This window comes from Nilaparvata lugens, chromosome X (genome assembly GCF_014356525.2).
Source record: "Nilaparvata lugens isolate BPH chromosome X, ASM1435652v1, whole genome shotgun sequence".
NCBI classification, from domain to species: Eukaryota; Metazoa; Arthropoda; class Insecta; order Hemiptera; family Delphacidae; genus Nilaparvata; species Nilaparvata lugens.
Window position 1 is genome coordinate 12,780,093 of NC_052518.1, and position 24,085 is coordinate 12,804,177.

At 33.6% G+C, this 24,085-nt stretch overlaps 2 protein-coding genes across 3 annotated transcripts; one reads left to right on the forward strand and one right to left on the reverse strand.

Moving 5' to 3' along the window:
- Positions 1 to 2,625: 2,625 nt before the first annotated feature.
- Positions 2,626 to 6,147, reverse strand: LOC120354775. Its single transcript, XM_039442438.1, has 2 exons — positions 5,922 to 6,147; positions 2,626 to 4,531 (listed from the first exon to the last, which is right to left on the reverse strand). The coding sequence occupies exons 1-2, from the start codon at positions 5,994 to 5,996 to the stop codon at positions 4,292 to 4,294; spliced, it is 315 nt and encodes a 104-aa protein (XP_039298372.1). The 5' UTR covers positions 5,997 to 6,147; the 3' UTR covers positions 2,626 to 4,291.
- Positions 6,148 to 11,515: 5,368 nt separating this feature from the next.
- LOC111057457 (cilia- and flagella-associated protein 251) lies at positions 11,516 to 23,867 on the forward strand. 2 transcript variants are annotated; one of them, XR_005573156.1, is made up of 10 exons: positions 11,516 to 11,801; positions 12,986 to 13,072; positions 13,689 to 13,757; positions 15,472 to 15,792; positions 16,391 to 16,614; positions 19,011 to 19,158; positions 19,918 to 20,108; positions 21,211 to 21,250; positions 22,311 to 22,959; positions 23,009 to 23,867. XR_005573156.1 is itself a non-coding variant. In XM_022344887.2 (9 exons), exons 1-9 carry the CDS (start codon positions 11,744 to 11,746, stop codon positions 22,547 to 22,549), a joined length of 1,377 nt encoding a protein of 458 aa, XP_022200579.2. In that variant the 5' UTR covers positions 11,516 to 11,743; the 3' UTR covers positions 22,550 to 23,867. The 2 variants fall into 2 exon arrangements, 1 of the variants encoding a protein (XP_022200579.2); XM_022344887.2 differs by having other exon boundaries at positions 22,311 to 23,867.
- The last annotated feature ends 218 nt before the right edge of the window (positions 23,868 to 24,085 follow it).

Consider the following 24,085-nt stretch of genomic DNA (forward strand, 5'->3'; position numbering starts at 1 on the left):
TGTTTTCCATAATATATAGTTTCTACTTTCAGAACATTATGTGTGGATTTATACAAGATAAAGAAGTAATTCAAGTATTAAATCATTATAGTAATTGTATTAAGTGTAATTATTGAAGCATATTATTATTATTCTAGTTATTTTAATGAAATTTCAATTCTGTAGTTTATTTTTCAATGATATTATTGTATTTTTGTGTTCATTATTATAAGTTCAATCCAAATTGCCATGATCTCATAGCGTATGATGAAGTAGTTATATAATTGTGTTTATATTTATATTACAATTTAGAAACGTTCATTCAGATTTAGATCTGTTTACAAACTGATGCTTTATATTTATATTAAAATTTAGAAACGTTCATTCAGATTTAGATCTGTTGACAAACTGATGCTTTAAAAATGTTTGGGAGATGTCATGCTAGGATCATATTTTAAATTTTCTATTTCTGTGTTTCTGGATAGACCACTAACACTATCAATATCATTTATTTTTTTATCAGTATACTCCAGTAATTGTGCAATACTATTATAGAAATAATACTGTCAAACTTTAAGAGTTGACAGAAGCCTTACAGATATACGTAATATGAAATTTAACTTCAGAACACAATTGTAGTTGAGTACATAAATAAGCTATTCTCTTCCCATTCTCTCCCAAATTATTTATTCAATTGGAAAACGCAAGGTTTTTCTTTTTTGTTAATGTCAAATACATTAATTTTGGACACCTCTAGATTAGTTGTATGATATATTTTCGTGAAACCTTGAAAAAAATAATTATTTGGTGATCCAGTTATTTATAAGCGTTCTGTTACATCTTTATAGAATAAGTTTTTGATGGCAGTGCCATCTATATTTCAAGAATATGATATTACATATTTTGAGTCTACAGTGATAGCCAATTATTTTTGAGAGTTTTGTTCCCTCTACATGTGAACACTTGGGCCGGCCAAAAACGACAGACAATTGCCGAACATGTGTGAACGGACATGCCTTCCAATCACACTCAACGGACTTCGATCGAAAACAGCTGTTTTTTAGCAGCTTGTAACATAAAATAAACAGCCAATAGCAATAAATAAACCACTGGAAAATTAAAAATTATAATGATACAAAAATAATTCAACCTCAAATATAGTAGCGAAGAAAAAACAACGAAAAATCAAAGATAAAAAACCTTACTTCAAAAAGTTTTGTTAACTTTCTCCGATGATACAAGTTCATCTACCGACACACTTGTCCTGTAGTTAGTCGCTGGCCTCAGGAATGTTTCTTATTTCTCATGTAATAACCTTCAAGTTTAATTTAATTGATCTAGAAGCTTCTTAACATGAATACCTCTGTAGGGAACACCAATTAAAGGCGAATCATTGCTCTTTTCGATACCTTACACTATTGTTGTTCAAATATTAATGAGGGTTCATTTTATTATGAATTGTATATAAATTATTTTGCAGATTGCCAGTACTGTTGAATATTGTAAATTTATTGATATTAGTTGCTCAACCTATTGATATTATCTTAAAATGTATTAATTGATATTGATATTAGTTTTTTAGTTTGTATTTTCTTCTTTTTTTAATCGCTATCTTATTGGAAGATATATTGTTCCGATAATATATTATATTTTTCCTAGTGCGAAATCTCATTGTAATAACTATATTTTCTAACATTGATAGCTATAAATACTGAACAAAACTTGAATTTCTCATAGTTTGGGTTTTGATTCATGATCTGCTAGAAGTTTGGGCTTTCTTAACAGTATTAAAAGTTATTGCATTTTATTCCGCTCAAGGCTATTAAATTTTTAATAGTTATATTCTTATCTGCTTTTTCATTATTGTCAATATTTTGAAACATACATAACAGTTGTAAGTGTGTAACCTCACTGAGCTTCATCTTTTGTCTTCTGTGTGAAATATTAAGTAATCCAGTTTAGTCGTTGTAGTTGTTATTAATCTTTGCTATCAATATCTTCTGTAATTCAAGAAAGCAATGCATGGAATTTGTTCAATTTATCTATTATTATGCAACATCAAGATAATATGTGCATTGAAAAGTTGATCATGAAAAAATGAGAACTATTTAGCTACCAATTTAATTATCCCACGATGCTGCTAATTTAACACCTTGATAATAACTGCCAGGAACATATACTTGAGATCATGGAATGGAACTCATTACTAGTCTCAAGCAAGCTATACACCATGGCAGCTCTCCCTCTTAGAAAATATTCTATTTCGTAAAATACCTGGAATGTTATAGCTAGACAAAAATATATTTTCTCCTCAATAGCATTACATTTTAAGAAAGTTTATTTTTTAATAACTTTGAATAATCATCAACAACACTGCCATTTATCATCAACCGATCATGAATAATTCATGAATTATTAAAAACTCAAGAATTATTCTTGAACTTGAACTTTTCATTCAACGCCTCCGTGGCAAAGTCCGTGATATTATTACACCTGGATAAGATAGTAGGTTCACTTCCGAATTAATGCTACAATATTATAACGTATAAAATGTATTAGACTGAAATATTAACAACTTTAAAATTTGTTTATAATCTAATGGTATTACTTGATGGTGGAAATATGTTTGGCTAGTTATAACATCAATACATTGCTAAATTTAAACTTTATTTATATTTTGAATACTTAGTGTACTTGTTGCTATGCATTTTGTTAGTACTTTCATAGTTACCTAATTTATTTCTATCACAAAATTAACATGCATTGCTTTCTTCATATTGCTATTTTGATGAAGTTTAATATCTTATAAATATAATAGCTGCTTTCTTCACAATCATTTAATAGTTTGTTCGAGTTGATACTGTTGATGTGTTCTTATTTCATGTTGCCCAAACTCAATATTCAATTGTACTAGTATTATTTTTAATTTTAATTTTTGATTAATAAACTGTAATAAGTTTCATTTAAAAATGTTCTATTCATTGTTTTCCTTGTACAAAATTTTCCTTTACAAATCATATTGTAAACAACGCAGTTGAAAAGTTCGTTATAAAGTTATACCTACCGGAAATGTGATTGCAGCGCTAAGATATGATATCTTATGCAGTTTATATATTAGCAAAGAACATTGCAAAAAACTCAATAAAAATTTAACCACCGTGAAATTATGTTATCCAACCAAACCAATTAATAAATCTACCGTTAATATGATGACGTAATTTTATGGTGGTTAAACTGAATTTGTTTCTCATGCGACTGATCCTAGTCTGATAATAATTTCAACCATGGTGATACAACCTCCAATCGCTCATTCTCCGACTACAAAAATATCAACTCTTGTTTCAACGTAATCAATTTAACTGCCGTGGAATGATAACATCCAACGAAAGTGATGCAGGAGAACCGATGAACAAATCAGGCAACAACGCGATGACGTCCAAGGCCGTTAGAACTGGAGATGAAGTAAAAATTTGGAAACTATGATCCAAAATTATTTTTTGCTTGATTTTTTATCAGTTAAGTTTCATTTTATCATTTGAAGCAATAAATGTTTTGAATACTATTTCATATACTGTAATTCATTTGTATTAGGTTGATCAGGGAATATTTAGCATTCTTCATTTATTAGGTTTTTTCTTTGAAAAATGAGACAAGATACAATTGAACATTGCCATTGTACTTTCAGTTTGAACTAAATTGTTATTCTGCGTAAAAATCATAGAAAAATATTCATGAGTATGCATTAAAGGTTGAAAATAGATTGCCAAATCTTTTTTATATTCACAAAAGTATTTCAATTCATGAATTGTTTAAAATTAGTTGATCCTCTTGTTAGTTATCGTATTAAATTTGTCAATAGTTGCACAATTTGGCTAGCAGGTTGCTAATCTGTTGAAAATTAAAACAGGAATCAAAAAGTAATTTCTACCATTAATTACAGTTTACTTATTCTTTATCTTTATAAATTACTAATAGAAAAATTGATGTTAGCCTATGTAAGAATTTACATCTATCTAGTTCTCATAGATTCACCGTTAAAATTTTCTAAATTCCTAGTTTATAAATATTTTGGACTCAAAACTTATGAAGTGATGAGCATAATCTATTTTTGGACTAATTCTATCCGAATTTGGGAAAGGTACAGTTTCGGGCTTTGAGCCTGTTGTTCCTTTCCCAATCATTCATAATGAGTTAGGAATGATATTGTTTTTATAAATGTATAGATAAACTAATAAATTTACAGTTTCGTACGATCAAAGCGGATAAAAAGTTTAAACTCTATTCTATCATATTACATTTTTCTATTGCACAATCAACGATGCTCATATGCTAATTTAATTTTCTGTCTTTTTCTGGCGCGACGTAAATCAGCTTTGGCTGCAAGCTGCACTGTTTCAAGGATCTCAGTCAGCAAGTCAAAAAGTCCCAAAGAACGTCCTCTGCTGGGATATTTCAATTCCACTATTTCCGAACTCCCTTCTCCTTCTTGATCTTTTGGGTCGTATTCCATTGAATGGTGGACGTACTTTTCAACATGAAATCCATTTGTGACCTGTGAAAGCAATAATGATTTCAACATTAGTTTTTTTTTATAATCAATGGATGGGTTTAACTATTATATATTATATATATTTATGCATGGACGGTGATTCTAAAAATGAAAGTTATCTTGATCAAAATAATTGCAGAAATGAACATTTTAATTATTATTATGAGACAGAATGCTCAACTTTAAAAACGCCCCAATTCTTATTCAAGTATGAAAAATAACATATATTTATTGAAAACCCCTCTAATTTTACTGTATTACTACACACGTTGAAAACATTGTCCAATCTGTATTGTATTGACTGGCCTATATGTCAAATTGTGATGTACTATTGAGGCTAATAAAGATATTCTATTCTATATATTTGTGAACATGACTCACCATACCCCTGATCTCTCCTCTTAGCTTAGAACTCCATTTCGTCTATTGCATTGTTAATGTACCTATTTCTCGGTATGAAGATTGCTCGTGAACAATTCATTCATGGATTCTCACAAGAAAAGTCAAGACTGTATACATCAGGGGTTTATGGTGGCCAAAAATCCTATTGAAATTGTTTTCTCATAAAAAATTCCTATATCATCTCCAGAGAATGGCCGTTTTCACACTTTCCGACATTTATCGTCACGACATCCATAATGTCCTCAGATTGGCTAATTCTCAATCAAAGTGTGAAAACAGCCTATCCCTCTCTTTGCAAAAACCCTCATCAGTGTTCAACTGCGATACACGGCAGAATCGACAGTTATCCCATTCTCACTTAACTCTTACATTAGAAACAGTATTGAGCCATTTTTTCAAACAAATTATAGACAATATTATTATTTACGGCTTTTCTAAAAAAATCCTAAAACCGCCTAGATTTATTAGGATTGATAATATTTTATTCGAATATCAGTAGAGTAATGAGAAGCAGAAAGTAGGAAATAAAGAATTCTTCAACATTTTGTATTTGACTATTACTCAAATTTATAAGTTTGAATTCATTCAGAATATAATAAATATCCTGCATGATTCATATTTAAATATAAATTAAATCAAATTTCATTTCTCCTTGATAATAAAAATAATAATCCCTAATACAAAGTAAAGCAAAAAGATGATTAAGTACGTCATATAGTACTTTGACATGGTAAATGAGTGTGATTTAATATATTTGAAAAATGTGTTTTCCAGATCCCAGAATATTAGCCAAATTTCAAAAAGATTTTGTGGTGATAATCACTGAACAATTTCATATTATACCGAGTTAATTTATATAATATTAGACGTCTTATTTCACAGTCTGTTATTACCTATTGTTATACAGTAATTTATACTATTAGGTTGTCTTATCTCTCTTATGTCTTATCTCTCTGTACTCTTAGGTTGTATGAATTTATATTTTTCTCACCTTTGCTGAAAACACTAATAAAAGGATTGAAAATACCAACATTCTATCCGAACTTTCGGTGAAAACAAAAATCATTTCTTTAAACGTCAACTAATCACTAAAGCCAAATTGTACCTTCAAATTTTCAACATTTACCGTAACCAAACATTGAGCAAACGCGAAGTTTCTTTCTCTGAAATTCAACTAATCACTAAATCCAATAAATTGTACGTTCAAATCTCAAATGAATGCCTGTTGAGAAAGTAAACAAATCAATGCTATGCTGAATGGCAAGATATTGACACAATTCTCTCATTTTTCGCATACTCATCATTGCATAAAAACTTTCATTGAAGCAAGTAGAATGATATCAATGAGATCAATGTAAGAAATATATCTAAGCGAGTAAACTGACTAAGCGAATTCAATGCATTGACCCATTTTGATTGGCTTGATTAATAATATTGCTAGCTAGAAGACCTGGGGCCTGTTCCATAGAATTTACAGGAACTGTATTATTAGTTAAAATTACAATATTGTATGTTTTATAAAATTTTACAACGTTAAAAAAATTACTGTGGATTCACCTGCATTACAGGTAAATTTTAGAAGAATTATACTGTCACAAAGTGAATTTTTGTGACGGATGGAGAGCCGTCGTCTAGTGTAAAATTAGCGAATTTATTCTATTTTAGAATAAGAATAGGGTCGACTTCCAGATATATTTTGTTGGACTTGCAGTTGTGTATGTGCATCATCACCATCGCCGTCAACCGCTATAAATCATCAGCAACAGATTCATCATAACCAGAAATTTCCAGATCTTGTTTACCACTCTGAGCGTTCTCGTATTTAGTATTGCAGCAGCAGCAGCCGTATCATCAAAACGATAAGCGGCTACCGAGTCGGGTTGGTATCGTTCTTCATGAAATTTCTGGAATAGAAAGATTGTTTACCGGCCTAATTTAGTGTAGTAATTAGTATCATTGTCATCATTAACTGCACCCTTAACATCAGGAGCAGCTGAGTCAAACCCTGTCACATGACCATCGGCGTGATCGTCTTTTCAGACTCCCATTGGTCGGCAATCTCTTTTCCCCCGGCCTCCTAATTTTCAGCGAATCCTTCTAGCTCTCAGGTACAGCTTGAGGACTTCCTCGCCAAAGTTTCTAGACTGCGGCATCCTTTCTCTTACTTTCTCTTCACTTTGCCTATTCTAAAATCCTTCTAGCTCTCAGGTACAGCTTGAGGACTTCCTCGCCGAAGTTTCTAGACTGCGGCATCCTTTCTCTTACTTTCTCTTCACTTTCACTATTATAAAATCCTTCTAGCTCTCAGGTACAGCTTGAGGACTTCCTTGCCAAAGTTTCTAGACTGCGGCATCCTTTCTCTTACTTTCTCTTCACTTTCACTATTCTAAAATCCTTCTAGCTCTCAGGTACAGCTTGAGGACTTCCTTGCCGAAGTTCCTAGACTGCGGCATCCTTTCTCTTACTTTCTCTTCACTTTCCCTATTCTAAAATTCTTCTAGCTCTCAGGTACAGCTTGAGGACTTCCTCGCCGAAGTTTCTAGACTGCGGCATCCTTTCTCTTACTTTCTCTTCACTTTCCCTATTCTAAAATCCTTCTAGCTCTCAGGTACAGCTTGAGGACTTCCTTGCCGAAGTTCCTAGACTGCGGCATTCTCTCTCTTTCTTTCTCTTAATTTTCCCTACCCTGTTTAACACGAGATCTCAGTTCCAGACTAGAGATCGTCCCCGGCGCGGACCTCAGACCAGCGAGAGGTGTAGGAAACCTTATGTAGAGCAGGATCTAAGACACAGTTTAGAGATCGACCCAGTCGCGGTTCTCAGACCAGCGAGAAGCTTAGGAGAATCCTTGTAAACCCTTCCCTATCCTCTCATAATAGTCGACATACTGACTATTAATTTAAATGCGTTTCGGACGATTGAGAGTGATTCCCATACCCTTAAGGGCAGTCACAGATTGGCCCTTAATAACCGGCGCGCAGTCATCAGATTAGCGCGGGAATCCTGTTTAGCAGTTTCAGAATTGCTGAAAATCCTTTCGCAGCTGCAGGCTCGCGACTCAGAAATCCCACACCTCAAACTTTATCCTCTAAATTTTAATTACCACATAATTGAAATTGATATACTGTATTTAGCTAGCAGGTCCAGCCTGCTGAGAGCTAGAGCGCAATTCTCAGATTGCGGATTATTGAGCAGATATTTATTTGCTGTAGAGAATAATAATCTTATTATTGATTCTCTGTTCCCTATACCCTATACCGTATACCTCATACCCTGCACCCTATTCTCTATAGCTTACACCCTATACCGTGCCCTATTTAACTATACCTTGAATACTACTAATAACTCCATAGTTCCGTCATACCTTTACCCCATAGCTCTCACCTTAAACCCCATAGAAAAACCACATCCCGGGCTTGCAGGTACAGCTTGCTCGCCGTCAATTCGCAGTTGGTTCAGATTGCGTACTACCTTTATAAATAGAATTATTGGTAGGGATCTGATAGTCAGATCCGTCTCCTTGTGTAGGGTTATCTTAATATCCCTTAACACCCACCCTGTATTCCAAAGGCCGAGGGCTGAATCGGCCAGTAACGCCACGGCCAAACACTCTTCCCCCTGAAAGTAAAAATCTCGCGAAAGAAGCAGAGGGTAAAGAATCAGGATAGAGGGAGAAGTGTAGGTCCGGTAACTCCACCTGTCAGTACGGTCACCGACCCCGACCCATACCCGACTGTAGCTAGTCCGCGTCGTAGCAATACTTCGCAATTATTAGGAAACCTAGAGGGTGGAATAGGGTATTCTAATAATACAGTGATTTGATTTTTTCATACAGAATATGTAGGCCTATTGTCTTTTATTACAGGAACAGGAAATTGGATAAAATTTCATTTGGAAAGTTTATACAAGTGTTTTGATTATTCATTTTAAATATTTATCATTTCATAGATTTATGAATATAACATATAAAAATTGACAAAAAGCAGTATTGACATTTTTTTTGAAAAAATGAATTTTGTGATTGAGAAGAGTCTTGTTTTTGAGAAAATGTCTGATGTAAATGAGAACAGTGAATATTGTATTTGAGAAGATATATCGCTTGAAATATGTGCGAATCAGGAAGTATGCCTCCACACATTTTTATTCAATTACAATTTATTAGAATCCACCATTTGTAACCAATTTGTATTTGAACATTTTTGGGGGTTCTACCACTTCCCAGATGAGAAGAAAAGTTACAAATGAGATAAATATAGCTGAAGTTGGTATAACAGATTATTTTAAAAAAAGAAAAATAATTGCATGAAATACACAATTTATTGGTTCAAAATTTAAACAATTCAATTTGAAACTTATAAGTTGGTATTTTCATAATTCATAAACTAAAGGAAACCAGATTAATATAGAACTAATCTTAACTACTTTAAATAACAAGAAAAGAGTTTTTGTTTATTTTAATTTGATACATTTTTATTCTAAAACTTTGAATTTTTATTTAATACTAGAAGCATGACAAACTGAAAGCTTGCCATAATGAAACCTTGAAGAATTGAAAATATGCCTATTTTCAAACCATCCTCGGTTAATTAAGAATCATTTATATGCAAAATTCCAAGTTCAATCAGTCCAGTGTAGTTCAGACGTGATGATGTGTCAAACATAATAATAAATTTTCCTATCCCGTACGTGTATAAGCCAGTTCTTTCCTTTATTAATATAGTATAGATTTGAGGATTTTCCTATTTGTTAATATTCTCTATATTTCATTTGATTTCCCAATTCATAAAAAAAAAGAAAAACAACATGATTAAAAAAGTAATATACTGATGAAAACTAATGGAATAATTGAGTGCGATACCAATTCACTTTATGATGATCTCGACAGCTTTGGCTGGTAGGTGAGGTCCAGAGGAAGGTCCAGGTTCTGGCCAGTAGAGTCGTTGGGTGTCCGGAGGAGCGGCACAAGTGAGACAGTGATCCAAAGTGGAAAAATCTACTATAATAATTGCTGGATGGTGGGGAGACTGAAAAGCTCCACTATCCCAGCTGTTCAGCATCTTCTTTCCCAGTTAGCAAAAATTGTCTTCCTGGCTTATATATTTCTCTTATACATTATTAGAGAAAAAAATTATATAATAGCCAATCTGAAATTATATTCTATTGGGGAATTATCAAATTACATTTTATTTTGATTGCCTGGGTGACCGTCCTAGCTTATGGTTCATGACAAATAATCTATCCAGCATATAAGCTGGTCATAGATTGATGGAGAATTAACATTTGGTGTAACTCTCCTTCTAAATTAGTGAGAGTTATATCTTAATATTCCTTATATAATAAACACATATTTCACATCTATTTCCTTCCTTATGAAAACCATTTAACAAAATATAGATAACATTATTGAAATAATAATTCTGGAAATTGACTGATAGATTTTGCCAAATTTTTATTGTTGCATTTCAGGCAAAAAGAATCTCTATAGATGAATTGGCTGAAATGCCTGGATGAAAGATAATTGGATGAATGTGGACAAAATTATGACTCCAAGGAATAAACAAGTTTAAGAGCTCTCTTTGTCCACTTTATTACTGCAATAATCAAATTGCGGTAGGCTATATATTAAGTTATGTTTCAACTATAAAATTGCAACAACAGATAGGCCTATTAAGTGGTTTGTCGTAAGTCCTACCGTACCTATTCTCCAATTCGTTTATTCCATAAAGCTCGTATTTTTAATTGAATAAACCTATATAGCATCAATTTCAAACTTGTTGATTTCACTTTTGCAAAAGAGCATATGATTATTATGTAGGCATAAATATATTAGTAAACCTTCGACTTTCATACATTACTATGAATTAGTAAGCCAATGAAATTAATACAGAACCATTCTAAGTTATTTCAAATTCATTGAAATTATGAATGATTATCATTTTGAAAATCAATCCATAATGCATAGTATGAAAATAGTTTCAGTATATTCTACATAAACAACCATGGTTATGAAGTTCAATACTCCCGCCGAAAGCAATCTATTTTTGTACCTCGTACCGTACCGGGTACAAAATCGCACGCAGTCGCAGACAGCTTGGGCACAGTGGCTTGGGTTTTGTGTGTGTGTGTGTGTGTGTGTGTGTGTGTGTGTGTGTGTGTGTGTTTGTGTGTTGGTGAGTAGCATGTGCGCATGACTGTGCGCTGGAAAGTATTGATCCATTTTCAATGCCAACAAGATCATACTGCCCCATATTTTTCACAACACAATTTATTATAATCAATTCATTATTCTCACGAAATATTGAGCTTAAGAATGTATTAGATATTTTATCAAATTCAAAAATGATTTTTATGATATCATGTTGAATCAATAGGCTGATTTAGGATGAATTTCACATAACTGGAAAAATAAACATGCGTGAGTTTTGTTGTTACAGAGTTCTAAATTAAAGATTCTCATGACTTATCATTTTTTATATTATTTTACTTTAGAATCACTATTCAAATAGGAATTCTGTGCTTCAAAATTTGTTATAATTTATACCCCCTTCCAAAATGCACCTTGTTCGTTTGAATCGTTTCCGGCTTCTTCAAGGTACAAGCTCAAGCTGCAAACAACTTCGTTTTGTTCATAGCGTCATCTCGTTTGGCTTATCAAAGCGTCCTTTTTTTCCTGTTGTAAATTGCGTCGTGTTTGGCATCTTTATTATTATCGAAGATTGTGCTCAGGGATAAGTAATAGTATATAAATACAAAAGTATTTTTATATTAGGTAGCTAATAATTTGATAATACAACCCGAATCTCTTTTGATATAATGGCTGACTCTAACGAACAGCCCCCGGCTAAGAAAAGCCGCTATGAATCTCCTAAAGGTAATGTAATACTTATTTTATGGCACCTTATCAATATTTAGACTACACTATTATTCCAATTACTCAGCTTTTTACTACAATCTTCATTTCCCAACCCTTGAGCATGTAAATTATAATGTGTTCAGTGCCACATGGTCTTTTGAAGTCAAAATTTTCTTATTTCATGATCCCTCGTCAATAGTTACATTATTCTCAACTTCTCAGATTTTTACTGGATTCTTTTTTATCTAGATTCTATTATTCTTAATATCTCCGATTTTCTCTAGATTCTTTATTTCCTATTCCTTGATCATGTGTATTAATAATGTTTTTAGGCCTACATGGTCACTTGATGTTTAATTTACTTATTTTATGGCCCCTTATTAATAATTACTCTACTCCATTATTCAAATTTCTTTGCTGTTTACTAAATAGAATCTTTGTCGTCCATCCCCAGAGCATGTAAGTTATAGGCTAATGTTTTCAGACTCACATTGTGCGGTTTCAGTGGCGTTCCTGGAACGTAAGGGAGTGCTATTAGATTAAGTTATGCATTTGTATAATTTATTCTACTGAGAATACAGTTTATAACCTGATCTTAAAATATAGCCTAAGATAAAATTTTTATCATTATGAAACAGTTTTTTGCGGTTTCCCAAAAATTTAGAAAAGTGGAGAGTGACTTTTGCATCTAAGCCCCTCATATAATAAAGAAGCAAGGTTAGTTTTTACAAGAAAGTGTAATGAGATTTTCACTACTGTATTGTGAAATTAGCCTAAGCAATTTCAGCTTATTGTGTGCGTTTGATTTTCAACTTAAGCATATAGGCCTATGCAATAATGAAATGAAAGACTGCCATAAAATACTAAGGTTGTTCATGACCTCCTTGCTCCTCTGCAGCTATCTGAATCCTTCCTTGAACCTAGGCTACATTATTTCATTTATTATTAAATATTCCATTCACTCCACAATTAATAATTTTACTTGTAAGTTATGTTGAGCAATTTTTTATGGATCTTTGAATTATTGTAATTATGCATTGGTAGGTTGGTTAGTTTTGTGTTCGTATTTGTTCTTGCATTCTTTATTTAAAGTGACAAAATTACAATAATTCTTAACCAAGTGTAGATATTAGGCCTATCAGCACGTCACTTATTCGATTTTGGAATATTTTTCAGGACTGATGATTTTTTTTGTATTTCAGAGGATGATGCCCCCCCCACGTTGAAGGCACAGCCTTCATCAGTAGAGAAAGAGGACGTGGTCAATTCCACCACAGCCACAAATGGCAGTAAGTCGATTCATTTTGCGACATTAATACTGTTGAAGGGATCAATAATTATTTAAAAAGAAAACTAGAATTACCTATCTTCTAATTTAATTTTCTCTTGGCTCAGAATAAACTTGATATTCAATTTCTTTGTACAAGTTTATTGGATTTGGAGTAGCATGTAATCTTGAAGTTAATGCTAGAAGTTCAATTTTTTATGCATCTTGAATCTGTAGAAGTAGGCTAGATGAGTTGGTGGATAGAAAAGGTGTTTTCCTTCGACTTACTCCTAGTTGCAAAGCAATGTTCAAAATACTCTGAAAAGTTCATAACTCCATAGCACTATTCTATCACTTATTTTCCAGTGTTTTGTATATAGACTTTTTTACAGTATGCTATGCAATGAATGATTGAAATAGCAAATGGAATACTCTTGATAATTCTGAATTGTTTACTTGCCGTTGCATCACCAACTTCCTTCTTCAAATTATATGGGGAATGTGCTTTATTTATTTGGCTATTTACTCTTCAATAATTCTAGCACTTCCGATAATATACGGCGAGGGAGAACATCTTTGCCACAATTATTATTTTGAGAGGTTTTGTTTAGCATTGATGGAATGTTGTAATATTTCAGGTCCTCTGAAAATTAAGTCTTCTGATAAAGATGATGTGGATCCGGAGATAGATTCCACTACCAACGGGGGTAAGTAGTTTATTTTCTCCAGTATGATACTAGGCTGCTAATATTCTTCTGATCTAATTTTCTATGACTGCAAAAACGACGATAAGTTACAAAACAAGTGTTTTCGGGAGATGGATAGAAATTTTTCTTGATTGCAGCAATGGAATCATAGCATACAAGAAGCATTATCTATGTTCGTTTTGGATATTTTATGATGAGGTGGCCAAAACATGAACACAGAGAGACCTCTTTGAGGATGTGACGTTATTTTAAACTGAAATTATCTGATACGCTAACACATCATTGAAACAATTTATTATTTAGATATCAATTGGTGAACTGGCTGAAAGTTTTTTATAGTTTGAAACTCTGCGTTCTCATGGATAAAGAGCTCGTTTTTATAGAATTATTGTGAAGTTGGTTTTAGTCAAGACAACTAACATTATTTCCATCAAGTTTTTTACATTGTACATAATCACTTGAGCAACTAAATAAGGCCCAAATTCATTTCAGTATAATTGTAACTGTTGGGCTAGCTGGAATGACGATTTATATTTATCTATTTGATCTTGTACAAGTATAACTCATTTTTCTTTGTGAATAGTTATTCTATATTTTGATGAGTGGACCAAGTCAAAGAGGATAACTTTGTTTCAGTGTACTGTATTGTTTATAAATTACTTTTTTCCCAATTTTAAATAATCACAAACGGAACTCCAAGTCTGATTCTTGAAGATGCTAAAAGAACATGTATGATTAGTTCGTTGTTCACTCAGCAGTGAGTAACTTTGTATGTAATTGTACCAATGAACTATGACTCATGCCAGTTCGGAGGAAGGTAAATTTAGAAGAATGATTTAATGCAAAATTTTTCACTTGTAAACTTGTTCTTAGGCTATTAAGGAAGCAGTATCATGCTCAATCAGGTTTTATGACTCATTAATTGGATTTATGTGGCTTTAGAATATTAGTGTTATTTGTTTGATCTATATTTTTATCACCACAATCTTGATCCAATTCATTCAAGAAACAGTGATCAACCATGATAATTATTCAGAGTGCCGGATAACGTATTTGACTACAACCTATTATCGCTGATAATGTCCGGATCGATTATAGTTTGTATTAAGATGAGAGTTGATCATAGACCTCGGGTCGTAAATTACATATCACTTACGATTTTCAATGGATCGATGATTTTGATTTCTAGAACGATGACGCTTAAGCACAAGTGTTATAATAGTATGTGCAAATCTTAGTTTGCAGCATGGGGATTTATGACCAATGTAATTTCTTTAGAAAATGGGAGCACACAGTTGCCGTTTTTATGCTGATTCCATCAAAATGACCCACGGTCTCCTTTTTTGTTTCCACAATCAGCTCACAGGTTTTCTGGCTTCTATGAAATCTGACAGCACTGTACCCTATAAGAGCAATGATACAATCTTGTAATGGCTAATAAAATTGATTCCCATCATTAATCATGTGTGAGGAAGAGATGAGGATATGAAAGTTTGAAATGTATGAATCTATTCTAATGAATTAATACATGAAAAGTGTTCTTAAATCACTGATTATACAGAATAATATGGATTGATTATGGCAGAAACTTTTCCTTGTTTTGAAAGTTGTTTACTTCCTCTTTTTGTGTTTTTTTTTTCACTTTTATCTTATTTTTAATGACTGCTGAACCCTTTGCATTGCTCAATTAAGTTGATATATTTTTATTTTTCAGATAAATCTCCGTCTGAGCAGGAGAAGGAGGAAGAGGAGGAGGAAAAGGAAGAGGAGGAGGAGAAAGAAGAGGAGGAGGAGGAGGAGAAAGAAGAGGAGGAGGAGGAGAAAGAAGAGGAGGAGGAAGCCGAAGATGAGGATGACGATGGAGATAAAGATGAAGGAGATAAGGATAAAGATGATGATTCAGGTGACGAAAATAATGCCAAAAGTGACGATGATGGTGGAAAAAGTGACGATGATGGTGGAAAAAGTGACGATGATGGACCCGGAAGTGACGACGAAACGAAAAGCGACGAGGACAAAGAGAAAACTGCTTTTGGTAAGTTGATGACACACTCATGCCAAATAATGGTTGCATCATTTCAACAAAAATATTCAGATTATTATGTTTATCAAAATGCGTACTCTAGAGCTACTCCAATATTTCTTAACTAGTACGCTTTGTCTAAGTGGCATCATAGTCCAGACATGTGTCAACGAAAATGAAATTAATACGCTGCGGTACCAGATATTCATTGAGAATAAATGTTTCCTTGTATAGGATACACGTCTTTATATACTGTACTTATTTTTACTTTTTCCCACTCATGTCATTTCCAAGTAAACTGAATACAATTCCTCATGTGATAAATATTCTATTAGCAGATTAATAATCTTCCATTTATTAAATTCTCTGTGCTTAATTTTGAGCGTGAATGAATGAGGATTTCTTTTTTGTGTTCAACTTTCTACTATCATGATCAAAGTATAAAATTGACGTGACATTCATCCAATGCAATTATATTATAATGACACTTGATAATGGCGTCATAGCTGAAGCATGTTGTCTACATACTAAAAACTGAAAGAGTATTTATAAAATAAGTGTAGGCTTAATATGTGGTTGTAATGAAAGTTGTGTTAATTTGATGTTTTAGATACTGATGATGACGATAAATCAATTTCATCGGATGAAGATGCCGATTTAATCGAATCACGAAGCAAGAAAGAGATACCTCTTGAAGCTTTCAATATGGATGAAGAGAAAGACCTGGGAAAATTTGACAAAGACGGACATTTCGTCTGGAATTCCAAAACTCGAGAGCCCACTGATGCTTGGCTGGAAGGCGAGGGCTCTAAGCCAGTAACAGTAAATGCAAGGGTAAGAGAATGCGGTTTTAAACATATTTCTTGACAATAGTAAAGCCTTTTACTGTTCTAAGTATACAGAGTCTGTATAATAAGTAACCTGACTGACCTGAGGAATTTTTTTTATTGGCAACATATGCACAAAGTTTCTTTAGAAATCTTCAGATTTGTCCCCATTTGAGTTGATAACACGCTGATGCTGGATTTTCCAATCCCTGAATGCTCCCAGGAAGTCTACAACCTTGATGCTGTCTAGAGGCCTGGTCGTAGCACGTTGAACGTTTTCCAGAGTCCCGATCTGCGTCTCCTTGAGGTGTTTCTCGATCTTGGGGAACAGAAAGAAGTCCGCTGGTGCCATATCCGCCTTGGCTGTAAGGAGGCTGTAGCAACGTTGCCCTCGACTGTTTGACCAACTTCTCGGTAGCTGAGCATTGTCGTGGTGGAACATCCACGAATTTGTAATCTCCAGACGAACTCTGCAAACCCGGGCGGATAATAGACGGAGCCACCTCTCTGTGTATTACTTGCAGGTTGGCCTGAACTCAACAGTGCCTTTTACGTCCACGCCCGGTTGCACATTAGCCGGTAAAATTTTAACCGTGATTAATTTCACGAGAACCAATCAGAGAAGGCGTTTTTGAAAAGACTGCTTCTCTGATTGGTTCTCGTGGAATTAATCACTGTTGAAATTTAACCGGCTGTTGTGCAACCGGCACCAAGAAAGCAATGAGCATAGTCTTCTCCTTTGATTTGCTCATGCGCGCTGTTTTCGGTCGTGGTGACGCCAGTGTGTGTCACTACGAGCTCTGTCGCTTCGTTCCAGGATCGTATTCAAAAACCCATGTCTCGTCTCCTGTGATAATTTGGTTAAAAAACTCTGGTTCGGTTTGCAGTCGATCAAGGATTTCCGAAGCGACTGCAACATGACTCCTTCTGCTCATCAGTCAGGTGTTTGGGTTGCAGCTTCGCGCAGATCTTCCTCATGCCCGGATCGTTCTCAACGGTCATCTTATCAATTCCAACCGAATCTGCGATAGTCCTAATGCCCCGAGACGATCAATGTTCAACACCTTTAGCACATTTGTGTCCGTGTGAGTCTTTGACGGAGGATCTACACGCTGTTTCTCATGGACGCAATGGGCCTCCCGGAAATTCTTGTGCAACTGAAACACTCGAGTTCTGAACAGAGCATCCTCACCGTAAACTAGTTGCACATACACATCAGATTAAACGGAACTTGACAAAAATAATCTGATAGACTTTATAAGGACGTCCAAAAATCGATGTGTGTGTAACCAGCCTAAGCCACTTAAATCATTTGAAGAGTTTCCATTGTCGTTTTCTCATGTTTGACACAAAATTTTATGCTAAAACGTTGCTCGATCTTACACTCCATATTCACTCGGACGAAGTAAGTGTACACTCACTCCGCTCTCCAAGCGTTTGGGGGCAGCTTCTGCAGGCGCTTGGACGGCGCGGGGCAGGCTCAGTCCGGTTACTTATTATACTTGACGAATTTGAGAAAATGTTCAATTTTCAGGGGTCACATCTGCTCCTGACCGGGCCAATTAAATTTTTTCTAAGGCTGGCTACTAACGGTTTCTCGACCACATACATGATACACAGTCGTCATACATTGTTGTGTCATCACAGCTATACGCTTCGAGCAAAATATTTTGAGGTTAGGTTTTGAATCTCCGATTTTTTTTTCTTTGCTGCTCTATTTGAGGTTAAATTACTTATCGATTATCATAATTTGTGATTTTCCAGTGGTCTATTTATTGGTATTGGTTGCTTATCTTATGTTAGAAGCCTCTCGCTGATGAACTTGTGTATGTGCATATGTTCTACCGTTAGTGGCTAGCCTATGTACAGTTGTCTTAATTTTATATGAACTCTAGCCAACAAGGCCATTGCCTTGGTCCAAGTGGGTAGAAAATAAAATTATTGAAATGAGTTGAATTCAAAATAAATTATAAATGAAATGAATGAAGAATATGGAGGTTCAATATTTAAACACTGTGACTTGAGATAACAAGTTAAGAATTTGACAGTAAATTGTTATCTAATTAAATGTGATCATAATTAATTAAGAGCTTCAGCTGAAAATCGGTTCATAGTGACGAAAGTATTATCCTTTAAGAATTTGTCCTCAAAACTAGTTTCCCTCGGTCATTCGCATGGGTATTATGAATCGCATCTGTGATAAGGTGATTCAGATTAGATGAATATCCATCAGCTTATATAAATAAATTTTCTGTCCAAATGTAAGTTTGTTTGAAACATTCATTTCTGTTTATTATATATAATTTTTTCTGTTGAGTTTTAGTTGATTCAATTGCAATATGAACTGAATTGTTGAATGGAAGAAATATATTGTAATTAAGTCCACAAATTATTTAATTCTAGGCCAGCAAACGATCCCAAAAGATCCGTATGAAAGTAGTGGAGGATGAAGATACACCTAGCGACGAAGTTTTGAAGGAAAGGCTGATCATCATTGAAAACTTGATGATTGAGGATGATGAGACAGTACAAGGAGCTATTGCTCGCATACGTGAGTAGCTCTCCTATCTGCAATATTATTTACTCATCACGAAGTGTCACGAATATTTGAACTCGAGATGCATGTAGAGCTATATTATAGTATAAATTCTACAAATATTCGTGTTATATTTTTTTATTATATATAACCTATTCGGCGGTTTTGGTTCAATTTGAAAATTTACTCTCATTTGCAAACTATTTTTGTAGGTAATACTTTGAGCTCTTATTATACTTTTGAAAACTATTATTGATGATTATTCTATTCGTATCCTGTATTTATTATGAATCTCAATTGCATCGTGTCTTATTTTCTTTTTTGAGTAGCTATTTTTAATGAGCCACTCAACTTATTGTGAGATCTACAGTAGGGCTGAAATAAAGTCTTGCGCACACCGATGCGAAACGTGTGACGGCGACGGTGTCGATTTTAATAATTTGAACACAGTTTTATAGAGTTCCTTGTATTATTTGTGTATTTTCTAGTATTCTGTTACTGAGGAAATAGCAAACAGTTTATAAGTTTATTATGACCCGACGGATGTCGAATGAGTGGTGAGTCAGCCTACCTGAGTTCGGATTAGAGGTTCTACTGTCAGTATTCCAGGCATCTTTCAGGGTGATAATATTCGTCAAACGTAGTGGTTGATGGTAGTTTTCGCACTATGTTGAATTTATTGATAATAATTGTTTTTCTGAAAAATAGTTTCCTATTCTATTTAACCGATTTAGCCAAAGCCTGGCACATAATTCTGTATAAATTTCATTCCAGAGCTCAATCGCATAGATAAGAAATCGACTGCTTCGGAGAGACTGGCCAGCAAAAAGGCTGGTGGATCATACACCAAAGACTGTAGCAAGGACTGTGAGGAAAATCCCCTCTCGAAGTTATTAGATGCAGTTGACGAATTCCCCGTGCAGAGCGATATTTTTTCTGTAACCAAAAGCGAAATTTCTTCCATTGTGAGTATTTTCTCGATGATTCATTGTAGATATTTCGCATACAATAAATATTTCAAGACTAACGTGGGCATCGACTAGGATCTCTTTGAAAAGATTAATTCTCATTATCCTTATATATAAGGATAAAAGGTTAATAAATCCATGCAAGGGTTTAGGTATATGTTATTATATTATTTCTATATGTTAAGTAGATTATATGCAATGTTTCATATGAGTTGATAAAGTTGATAACCTTTTGCTAACCTAACAACAGACACTTTGAATGTAAACCTGGGAAATTTTAGTAGAATAGAATCGGATAGAATAGTTGAATAGATTTTTGTCAATAATGCATAAATGAAAGCGAGTTGAATACAGCAGAAAACATGGCGGATGTAAATTGTAACATGATTAATCAATAACTAATAGTTTGCATGACTAGACATCATTTTTTTGGAAGTTTTGATTCTCAACATTGATCTCTTTTTTCGAGAGCCAAATTTTATCGCATCTTAAACCACCTCAAGGTCTAGAACTGTGTAGTTAAATATTTTCTTAGTACAACCCTATTTTATCATTAGTTGCTTTACAAAAACAGAATTCCTTCTTACTACCGATATGAACTCTGAATTGGCATTGATTTTGAATGAAGTTTAGACTTAACCTTGAGTATAAACTCATCTGTATAAGAAAAAATATTGTTTGAAAATGTTTAAATGAGTGCATCTGTTGGTTTCCAGAACTATGACAAAGAATTGGAACAATTTTATATTATTGTTAATCTTATCGGAAGATTCTAATCTTACGAAGTTTTGGTCATAGTAGTTACGACCCCAACAACATACCCTAGAGGTCCACAAGGGTGTTACTTATTTTCCTTGTTCAATATTCATACATTTTACGCATTTTTATACTTTATAAACTAATTTTCTGTTGTGTATAAAATCTTGAGCCAAATTTTAAGGTTATCTTGTTATAAAAATCAAAGATTCAAAACGTTTGCGCCCTAGCTTGATTAAACAGTATGCCAGGTCAAAGCCTTGTATATGTTATTCGTACATGTATTTATAATTTCATTTATGTAGCTTGATAAACTAGCTAATAAGAACCTTTCTGTTCACAGATCGCTTCACCTGTTGAATTTGAGCAATTCAAGAGGAAGGGTAAGTTCACATGTTTAATATTTATCTCTTACTTTCCGATTGCTATTTCCATTGTACAATTTTTCCCAAGTCCTAAATTAAGAATACGACGGAGAAAATGATGCATACATGCACATTATGACCAGACTTTTCTCGGCAAATGGCAAAGCTTTTTCCTAACACCCTCTTTCAAACTTACTCTTTATTTATCAACTATTTAACGTATTGCAAAACAGCTGATTCCGACATTTTATTTACTTTTCGCAAGGCGTGAGCAAAGTAGAATAATAAATCTCTGCACAGATGCACACTGGTCCAATATCAATAAGGAATCAAGTGGTATTGCTATTCGACAATACCCTCGAATTGAAATATCTAATTTCAAGTGACAATTTTTTATGAGATTTTGGATTATATTATTACTCGATAAGTGTTGTAGTGGGGAAACTTTTTTGTGCAACATGAGTGCCAAAAATCAACTTTTGTTAAAGATGGTATCTGTTGTATACTTGCTCCATAAAAAGCCATTTAATGACTTCACTGTCGTAAGATAATTCACAAACAGACATTCTGTTGATCCTGTCGCACCAAGATATACTTTGAATAGTTAATAATCTATTAACTTACCTATTTATCAGAAGTTTCAACGTTAATTGATAAAAAAAAATGATTGAAAAACAATATTGTGAAACAGATTTGCATTCTTGAAGGTGGATGAAACCATTTGGAGAGTATTGTAATCATATGGAGAAACTCATCATAGTTTAATTGTATCTTCAATTATACTAGTGAAAATTTTTAATTGAATTTAATAGCTTTCGTTCCATGAGTTTCGATCATTGACGTAGGCTACATGCCAATTGCTTTCTGTTTTTCTATCATCACTTGGCATTGTCTGTAATAAGCGGTTATTTCATAAATATTTTTATTTATGCATTTTTGTTCCGGGAATGACAAAATTTATAATCAGAAATGCATTAATCATTGACAAGATATCTTGTATAGGTACCTTGTAATTATATCTTGTCATTTAAAATTTTCAAATAGAAATTATTTTACAAAATGGTTTTTCCACTTGCAGCCTATCCACTGCTAATCGATATAACATCTGAAGGAAGCGCCGATAGCGACAATGGAGGGAAGAGATCCCCTATCATGTTGTCCTCAGATGAAGAGGACGAAGTGGTAGATGAAGAAGAAGCTGGCAACGGAATAGTTGTCATGGAGAGAGATGAAATGGATGACGATGACGACAACGACAACGTCGAGGGAAAGGAAGCGGCTAAGGAACAGGAGCCGATGGACATGTTTGCAGACTAAATCTGCCAATTAATTTTTCTATTCAGTCAAGTTTTCGGTGCTTTATGCCAAAATTACACTTTATTATTGTACAGGTTATTGTAACCTGGTTACCATTGATTAATTAATTAATATGTTCAAAGTTTAATTATATCAGTAGTATTAAGTTTGAAAGAATAGTAGAAAAACAGTTAAGTTTGGACAAGCCATTGGCTGATTACAAGTATTAAGTTGTTACCATTCCATTGAAGGGATGGATGTCCCTTCTATACCTTCCATAAGAAGGGATATAGTAATAATTTTATAACGTAATAAGAACTGATTTTTTTGTACCTGTTAGTTTATTATCCTTTAATAACTTGCTGATAAGTTTTGGTACTTGAAGTTGTCGTTGTCGAGGTGTTGTGTCGTAATTCTATTCACTTGTCGAGGTGTTGTGTCGTAATTCTATTCACTTGTCGAGGTCGTGTCGTTGTCGAGGTCGTGTCGTTGTCGAGGTATTGTGTCGTAATTCTATTTGAACATCGATTCACTTGTATTTCATGTCGCTCAACTTTCAACTAAGATTTGCAAGAGTAGAGAAATAAGAGGTCTCAATTTTGTAATCATTCATAATGTGAAAACGATTAATCTTTCAAGCTAAAAACAATGACAATCTTTTCAAAAGATGCATGGTGTCACATACATTAGGTATGTGATATAATCTATGATACACTATCATTCACTAACTCTGACGTGATCTCATGCAGTGAGATGTTCATGGATCAAGTAAGATATCTTATCTATCTATCTTGAATCCATCCACATAAGTGACCTGAATATTATTCAATTTACTTGTGTGGATGGTTTCAATGACTATTTCATTGACCTATTTCACTATATCATCTATCTTTGGAAAAGATTGTCATCGTCCTAAGTAATCTTTCGGTGTTAGACTATCCAGCAGGCTAAAAAATTATCACCAATGAAAAGTTTTTTAGCCTGTTGCACAGCCTTAATGATTGATAATAATGCTTCTCATGTTTTGATTTATTTACCATTCACATTGAAAATAAGATATAATCGTTAAGAAATGTGTTGACCAAATTGCTTCTGTATATCTATTTTGCAACTGGTTTCCAATACCAGGTTGCAGAAACGTCATTCTATCTCATGTTGGATGTTTTCTATCGATGTTCCTATTGTAAAATGTTGATGTATTTTTCTACTTTTGTATTGTAAATAAACTCATTCTGACACGCCAAAAATATGGAATTGATTGAAATATTTATTGTTGATGTTAAACAATAATTCATAACCTCCTGTACAACTTGTTGAAAGGGAAAATATACACTTATTGTAACTTCTGCTTTGAGTCATGATTACAGGACTTCCAGTTTAGGTTAGCATCATCAACGAACACCATGTATCACCATAATATTGTCAAGTAGATGCTATTGAATAAGGAGTTACTTTGAATTAGCTTCACACATTTTCCAACAGATTGATTTCAATATAATATATTATTGAAATAAATCTCCTAATACACTTTCCCAATGCTGATGAATATCTTAGTTG